The sequence below is a fragment of the Tupaia chinensis genome, unplaced genomic scaffold, assembly GCF_000334495.1.
Source record: "Tupaia chinensis unplaced genomic scaffold, TupChi_1.0 Scaffold000088_1, whole genome shotgun sequence".
Taxonomy (NCBI): domain Eukaryota; kingdom Metazoa; phylum Chordata; class Mammalia; order Scandentia; family Tupaiidae; genus Tupaia; species Tupaia belangeri.
This window is the reverse complement of record NW_006159550.1, coordinates 5,149,522-5,158,861: the sequence shown is the minus strand read 5'-3', so window position 1 is coordinate 5,158,861 and position 9,340 is coordinate 5,149,522. Positions and strand designations below refer to the sequence as shown.

At 36.5% G+C, this 9,340-nt stretch overlaps 1 gene segment (V, D, J or C); it reads left to right on the top strand.

The window, feature by feature from the left end:
• Positions 1–2,355: 2,355 nt before the first annotated feature.
• Positions 2,356–9,340, top strand: part of LOC102469936 (T cell receptor gamma constant 1-like) — a 10,386-nt gene continuing 3,401 nt past the window's right edge. Inside the window, 2 exon segments of the C gene segment in view lie at positions 2,356–2,400; positions 7,910–8,239. Coding sequence covers positions 2,361–2,400; positions 7,910–8,239 — 370 coding nt within the window.

Sequence of the window (9,340 nt, the reverse complement as noted above, 5' to 3'; positions counted from 1 at the left end):
TGATGAGAAAAATGTCATTGTGATGTGCTTGGTTTTATTTTTTTGTTGTCCTATATACTTTAAACCTTGATTCTTTACCTTAATAGCAATTATCTCTGACATTGAGATTTATCGATCCTAGACTTTATGGTTAGTAAGTTTAAGGTTCATGCTTCTGTTCATTAGAAAAAAAACCCTTAAATTCATATAGAAAATGCTGAGATACAAACTCAATTAAATAGTTTGAAACTTCTCATAAATCTGAAATACTTATCAAAAAATGAAATTCAAATATTTATTTGATAGAAGAGAAATGACAAGAAATATAGAGAATACAAATCAATAATACCATGCAGATTTGAAATACCATACTTTGAGTGAAATATAGTTCTTTCTTGGTAAAGAGATGTAGAATTCATACTGCTGAATCTTCATTTAACATTTATTTTATTGTTATTTTGGATTTACCTATTACCATTACATATCTTTGTAGGATATGGCTATTTTTAAAGCATGTATACAGTGAGTAATAAATAAATCAAGGGTTTAAACATGTTCTCCTCCTTCAACATACAACATTACATTATATGGTGCACATCTGAAATTCGTTCTACTGGTTATTTTGGAAGTCTGTATAAAACTGTCAATTATATTCTTTATTATGAAATACAGTTCTGAAGAAAAACAAGCTAGCTATTAAAAAAGTCTAATAAATTAACAAGGATAGATTTTTGAAAGCAAAGATAATCATAACACAGCCAATGAAAAATAATTTATCATTTCCATGTAGAGGATTGTGGGAGCTAAGAGTTTATAATCTGAAAATATCTGTGGCATCAATTGTTGGTCCAGTTAGAGATAATAATAATTCCTTAGAAAGAGATAGAAAAACTCACCCACTCTGAGTTCTTGGAAGACCACAGGTACTCTCATTTTCCAGTCATATCTGTGGTTTCCTGGATAACGCAGTAGTTGTAACTGTCATGCTTAACACTTTTGTAAAGTCAGGGGAGAAAAAGGGTAGGGGTAGGTATGAACAAATTTAAGAATTAAATGAAAATTTTAATATTTTCAAGGGAAATTTTGATTTCCTTCATTACATTCTTTATCTCCAGAAGTTCTGTTGATTCTTTTTCAGAGTATCTATCTCCTCGTGGAGTTTCTCTTCATTTTCTCATCTCCTGGAATTGGCTATCTGGTTTCTCTTACAACTCACTGAGTTTGGTTTTAATGAATATTCTGTATTCTTCTTGATGTTTCTGAGATCTCTCGTTTTAATCATTTTTGGTGAGGACTTACATCCTTTTCGGTGAGGTATTTCCTGGCTTTGTCTTATTTTTGGGACTCTGACTTTTAGTCATCTGATAATATATTCCTTTCTACTTCTCTGGGGTATGTCCCTGCAGCTGTGTGCTCACGCACTTTCCTATGGTGTGAGCTAGTGTTGTGTCTGTCGCCTCTTCTACTGTAGGTGACAGTGGAATCCACAGTGGCCATTTGGGGTTCAGACTTTCACAGGACAGTTTCTCTTCTCCTGCTGAGAGGTTTGCGGAGAGAGAATTTCTCCAATACCTTACTGTCTTGAGGTGTTTGGCTCCTGATTACCAAAACGTCTCTGCCCCATGTGGCTGGGGCTGAGCCAGACAGGTGGCATGTAAGCTAGTTGTGCAATCCGTGTGCCACACACAGCGCATGCTGGAGCAGCCCCTCCTCCTCACCGCAAGCAGAGCAGGGGTCTGTGGTGGTCGGGTCAGCCTGGCAGCATTGCCTCTTTCCTTCCCTGCTGCCCTCTTTCTCTCCACACTGCTGAATTTTGCTATAAGCAGGGAAGGCCATTTAACTCGAAGGTATTATTTGAGTTGCACTTTAGCATATCAAAATGAATAGATGTATTTATTTTCAGTCTAGTTGCCATTCTAGGCATCACGAAAATTATTTTGATCACAAAAAGATCTTTTATGTACATTTAAAAATAATGTTCAATGAAAATAACATGCCATGCAATGATCTGTGATATGGGTACTAGCCACATATAATTAGTGGGCTGTTTAATGCCAAGTTAGCTACCACACTGAGTAGGTTATAGATAGTTAAGACTAGTTTTATTCTGAAAAGAATGAAACTGTAAAAAGTTTATTTAAAGGGACCAGCAGTTAGCCTAACATCATTATTTTTTTAGATAACTAGAACACCAAAACCTTTTTGAGTTACTTGATTTGCCCAAGCACAGAACTTGTTTTGATCAAAATGGACCAGGACTGGAATCCTGGTCTCTTACAAATCTCAGATGATCTTCCTTCCTAGTTAGAATTTGAAGAGGTCAGAGAAACTAGATTAGTCTAAGGTTTTTGATATGGCTTAAGTCACTGTGGGATTCTTCTATGAAAGACTTCAGTAGAGGAACAAAACTTGTTGTCACAGGTGGGTATGAGAAGAATGTAATATTTCAAAGATAAAGAGAGAAGGTGAGAAACAACAAATTTGGAACGCTAGACTGTTCACAAAAAAGAGGAATGTGGTGGAGGTTTGATGGGGAATTCTTAGGAGATTTGAAAACAAATACTTATACTAAAAAAGCACATTGTGTGGATATTGTTACAGGGTTTGGCTCTGTCTGCATGGAGGCTTCATTGCTCTTACACAATGCATACAGTAATCTAAGCAAAGTGTTCAGCCCAGAACAGAGTATATTAGTTTATTATTACAGGTCACTGCTGTGATGACTCAATAGGGCAGACATGTTTTCTTTACTAATGGTCCAAGGGTCTTGTGAAAGCACCTTGGCGCTGGTTTCGGGCAGACCTGGAGCTCTGGTTTCACCCTCTACTGTCCATGTGAACTTGAGTGATTGTTCTCCAGCTTCAGTTTCCCAAGTCATAAAGCAGGGCAGCAGTAAATACCCATCAGGGTCGTATGAGAACTGAATAAGACAGTGTGAACAAAATATTGGTCTTGGCATAAATGCCTCTCTCTCCCCAACTGATTTGCAAGGGGCGTTGTAGCTACTGTAGAGAGTTGTCTGCAGCCAGTAGCACCTATAGAGTGGAGTCGCCCAGAGGGTTCAGCTGTACTTCATCTGCTCAAACGGAACGTTACTTTAACATTTACTCACACACCACAACATTGAATTTTCAGGTAGTTTTCTCTCAGTCTTTTCCATCACTTGATGAGAAAAATGTCATTGTGATGTGCTTGGTTTTATTTTTTTGTTGTCCTATATACTTTAAACCTTGATTCTTTACCTTAATAGCAATTATCTCTGACATTGAGATTTATCGATCCTAGACTTTATGGTTAGTAAGTTTAAGGTTCATGCTTCTGTTCATTAGAAAAAAAACCCTTAAATTCATATAGAAAATGCTGAGATACAAACTCAATTAAATAGTTTGAAACTTCTCATAAATCTGAAATACTTATCAAAAAATGAAATTCAAATATTTATTTGATAGAAGAGAAATGACAAGAAATATAGAGAATACAAATCAATAATACCATGCAGATTTGAAATACCATACTTTGAGTGAAATATAGTTCTTTCTTGGTAAAGAGATGTAGAATTCATACTGCTGAATCTTCATTTAACATTTATTTTATTGTTATTTTGGATTTACCTATTACCATTACATATCTTTGTAGGATATGGCTATTTTTAAAGCATGTATACAGTGAGTAATAAATAAATCAAGGGTTTAAACATGTTCTCCTCCTTCAACATACAACATTACATTATATGGTGCACATCTGAAATTCGTTCTACTGGTTATTTTGGAAGTCTGTATAAAACTGTCAATTATATTCTTTATTATGAAATACAGTTCTGAAGAAAAACAAGCTAGCTATTAAAAAAGTCTAATAAATTAACAAGGATAGATTTTTGAAAGCAAAGATAATCATAACACAGCCAATGAAAAATAATTTATCATTTCCATGTAGAGGATTGTGGGAGCTAAGAGTTTATAATCTGAAAATATCTGTGGCATCAATTGTTGGTCCAGTTAGAGATAATAATAATTCCTTAGAAAGAGATAGAAAAACTCACCCACTCTGAGTTCTTGGAAGACCACAGGTACTCTCATTTTCCAGTCATATCTGTGGTTTCCTGGATAACGCAGTAGTTGTAACTGTCATGCTTAACACTTTTGTAAAGTCAGGGGAGAAAAAGGGTAGGGGTAGGTATGAACAAATTTAAGAATTAAATGAAAATTTTAATATTTTCAAGGGAAATTTTGATTTCCTTCATTACATTCTTTATCTCCAGAAGTTCTGTTGATTCTTTTTCAGAGTATCTATCTCCTCGTGGAGTTTCTCTTCATTTTCTCATCTCCTGGAATTGGCTATCTGGTTTCTCTTACAACTCACTGAGTTTGGTTTTAATGAATATTCTGTATTCTTCTTGATGTTTCTGAGATCTCTCGTTTTAATCATTTTTGGTGAGGACTTACATCCTTTTCGGTGAGGTATTTCCTGGCTTTGTCTTATTTTTGGGACTCTGACTTTTAGTCATCTGATAATATATTCCTTTCTACTTCTCTGGGGTATGTCCCTGCAGCTGTGTGCTCACGCACTTTCCTATGGTGTGAGCTAGTGTTGTGTCTGTCGCCTCTTCTACTGTAGGTGACAGTGGAATCCACAGTGGCCATTTGGGGTTCAGACTTTCACAGGACAGTTTCTCTTCTCCTGCTGAGAGGTTTGCGGAGAGAGAATTTCTCCAATACCTTACTGTCTTGAGGTGTTTGGCTCCTGATTACCAAAACGTCTCTGCCCCATGTGGCTGGGGCTGAGCCAGACAGGTGGCATGTAAGCTAGTTGTGCAATCCGTGTGCCACACACAGCGCATGCTGGAGCAGCCCCTCCTCCTCACCGCAAGCAGAGCAGGGGTCTGTGGTGGTCGGGTCAGCCTGGCAGCATTGCCTCTTTCCTTCCCTGCTGCCCTCTTTCTCTCCACACTGCTGAATTTTGCTATAAGCAGGGAAGGCCATTTAACTCGAAGGTATTATTTGAGTTGCACTTTAGCATATCAAAATGAATAGATGTATTTATTTTCAGTCTAGTTGCCATTCTAGGCATCACGAAAATTATTTTGATCACAAAAAGATCTTTTATGTACATTTAAAAATAATGTTCAATGAAAATAACATGCCATGCAATGATCTGTGATATGGGTACTAGCCACATATAATTAGTGGGCTGTTTAATGCCAAGTTAGCTACCACACTGAGTAGGTTATAGATAGTTAAGACTAGTTTTATTCTGAAAAGAATGAAACTGTAAAAAGTTTATTTAAAGGGACCAGCAGTTAGCGTAATGGCTATGTCGCTGGACTCCCATGTAGTTGACTGTGGTTCGCATCCCAGACCCTGTGGCTTAAAACTCACGCCGGGCGCGTGTGCATGCATGCCCAAGATCCCAAGAGGAGAATGGAGGAGAAGGGATTGCAGCATGGCCATCTCCCCTGGAGGGTGATTTCTTGCTTTCTGTCTCTCTGTCTCTCTCTGTCTGTCTGGCGAGCGTAAGCACCCTATACCAAAAACCTCTCCAAAAAAAAAAATTTAAATAAAAGGGAAAGCGGTAATAAATGTTGTGGTATTCTACAGTCATTGTCCAGGTTCAGCATTTTGACCTTCTGTTTCTTAATATAATGAATCAGAAATGTTCCTGTTGAGAAACAAAAGGTCCTAAGATAAAAATGAAATTCTTTATTACACTGACAAGAGACGAAAATTATGTAAGTATAATGTAAAATTAAAAGCTAATTTTGTTTATAATAACATGATTCTAAAATTAAACACAAAATATTTGGTTAAAGATATATAAAATTGTCTTATTATTATAAGTAGTGTACTATTTATACTAAAAGAAAGATATACGAAATTAGAATAAGGAAATTATTACCTAACTATTGTGTTGTCAGGAAAGACATGATACATTTTTGCATAGAAAAATATGTCATGACTTTCCTGACCATGTAATTTATTGATATCATGATTTTTCAAAACTCAGAATTATTTACTAAATAATTTGTATAAAAATTAGGAGCTCTGCCACATAGGCAGAATTCTGAAGAATTATTTTCCTTTTTCTTCTAAAATGAGAAATAATTTTTTTCTTGCCTCAAAAAATTGTCTGTTGAATTGTTAATGAACTAGCCCCCAAAGATTACTAATGAAGCATTTGAGTTTCATCTTTAAATTGCATTGGGAAATTATCACGTCAATCATTAGGTTAACACAAGTAAGTTTATAGTCAATTAACTTTCTGCACTTAAGTGATATGACTTTGAAAATATATGATGTTTTATACTTTGACATTACATCTGCAAGAAATTCTCATAATAACTTTTAGCCTTATACTAATTACATATACACCTATCATAGCAAGCAAAAATAAAGAAAATAGCGGTGTTTCCAAAAACTTCAGTAACATATAGGATAGATATAAATCTGGGGGAACCACTGAAAGTAAAATGAATGATTAAATGGCAAATGAAATTATGAAATAAAATATGCTTTTGATGAATATTTTCTAAAACAAACACAAATTTGTAAGTATACTTCTTGATAAGATTATCATAAACATTTCTGAAAATAATAGACTATCAATATAATTTTGAAAATACTGCTATTTTATTTCTAAATGCAAAGTGTTGTAAATCATTTGCAACTGCATCTTTAAAATACTGCCCCATCCAAAAATGATTCAGATGTGGAGTTATAGATATAGAAGGTAAGGAATTGTAAATCATTTGCAACTGGATCTTTAAAATACTGCCCCATCCAAAAATGATCCAGATGTGGAGTTATAGATATAGAAGGTAAGGAATGAACTGATCCAGATGTGGAGTTATAGATATAGAAGGTAAGGAATGAACTGATCCAGATGTGGAGTTATAGATATAGAAGGTAAGGAATGAACTGGAAGAACTTCTTAAACTTCAGAACTGGCCGTAATTCACATTTGAAACTACAAACTCGACTTGATAGAGCCTAGGTAGATTTCCATCAAGACAAGTGATTAGATTCCCATTGAAACAAATGCGTATATATTGTTTAAAAATAACTTAAACTCCCCTTTGACATGTATTTATATGAGAAATAAGATAAATATGTTACATCCCAATATTAGTTAAATGAAGGGCGATGATCCAGAGTTGTAAAACACGAGAGGGTGAATTATTTGGCTTAAGGGAACATAAATGTGGTTGGGTGGAACCAACAAAGCTGGATTCCGCATGGCCACCAGGGTTTGAGTCTCAGCTCTGGAGGCTTGAAAATTACACTGAGCCTGTGTGTGCATGCCCAGGATCCTCATGGGATGGAGAACTGGAGGAAAAACATTTGTAGCATTGTGTCCAGACCCCACTGTTGGGGTAGTTTCTCTCTCTGTCACTCTTATTTGTGAGGGAAGGCAACTTCTGGCACTGAAAGATAATCATGATACAAATAAAGTTGATGTCAAAGGCCACATAAGTTTAAAACTCACAAAATGTAAAAGGAGCATTCAAGAAGAGATCATCTATGGAGAGATCATTAAAGGTACCTGACTCCCATCCCCTTCCCTACCATTCACCTTGGGTGCATACTCACTCCACCGTGGTAAAAGAGAAGATATTTTTAAAAATGTGTTCATGAATGTTGGAAGCCTTAGTTTGAAGCAGTTTAAAGTCATATACCATCTTAACATGTGGAGAGTCCACAAAGACCAGGTTTTAAGCCAGTCTCTGCCACTTCTTAGCTGTGACTTTGGGTAAGTTTCTTAACCTTCAAATCTCTTGACAGTAATGAGTGTCTTGCGATGTATGGTGGACGAAAACCCTGGGTAGGAGCTCATTCAATGGTAGCTTTCCTACCCACCACCATGCAGTAGGCTGTACCAAACCACTTAGTGTCTGTGTTTCTCCTTCTTGTTCACTGACATTCCATTTTCCCTACAGACAAAACCTTTTACACGGACATCTCCCCCAAGCCCACGACGTTTCTTCCTTCAGTTGCTGAGACAAACCTCCATGACGCTGGAACGTATCTTTGTCTTCTTGAGAAATTTTTCCCCGATGTGATTTATGTACAGTGGAAAGAAAAGAATGGCAGCAGAATTCTAGAGTCCCAGCAGGGAAAAACTGTGATGACTGATAACACGTACATGAAATTGAGCTGGCTGACTGTGAGCGGAAGTTCCCTGAATAAAGAACACCAGTGCATCGTCAAACACGAGAACAATAAAGGAGGTGTTGACCAAGAGATTCTCTTTCCTCCAATAAGGAAAGGTAAGTGGATGCAGTTATAAACATAATATTCATTTATCTTTTAATGAATGAAGTCACTAGAAGGAAAGAAGACAGAGCTGTTTAAGACACATTCAAGTCAGTTTCCAAAGTTATTTCAAAACAATTAAGTGACTATACTAATATTTTCCTTCTGGAGATTAACCCCAAAACCTGTATCTCAATATGATTTTTTTTTATTCCGTCTCATAAAAATGAAATTATGTACTAGACCTATATTCATATGGCTAAGAATTTACCTAGTAGGGAAAAGATAAACCCAGACAAGCACTGGGATTCTTTTCCTTCCTCCAACAACGATCTTTTAAAAATACTTCTGTTTTTCTCCAGGTTTCATATATTCATCGAACCATAATGTGATATGGTGTGTCTTTTTCTTTCAAGAAATAATTACATGGAATATGCTGAGCACCTGTAAAAATAATACAATTAGCTAAGAATAATTAAGATATCTAGGAGAGACTGCTCTGTTAGTGTTTACATTGATGGAATTATGCTCTATCTCTGTAGATTATTTTCTATCATGTTGGCAGATTCATTTCACAAAGTACTTTCTGCATGCCCTGTGTCTTTCAATCCCTCACAATTACACAACTATCCTTTAAAAACCGACTCTGCATTTCTGGTGTGACTCTTGGCAAGCTACTTATCTCAGCCTCATCTCCTCATTTGTAACACGGGGCACTCGTCATACAGCAACATACGTGAAGCATGTCTGGTTTCTGGAGCAGAACTGGTCACTCCATGGTGATAGCTTTGTCCTTATTGTTGCCATTATGCCACAAACACACTCCCTGGGGAACTCAGGTGCACGAAGGGGACCCCGGGGAGATGTGCAATATGGAAAACATGGCTGCTTCCTTTACTTAGCTGAAATTTTTCCTGAATCCCATCTCCTTCACACATGTCAGATTCTGCTGTGGAATGAGAGGCTTCCTGAATCTCGTCTCCTTCACACATGTCAGATTCTGCTGTGGATGTAAAATGGATGAATTCATTTGGATACTTTTTGTACAATCCCTAATGTTTGCAGTCTATACAGCAACTGTTCTGTGCATTTCTCCGTGCCTCAGTATTGCTCGA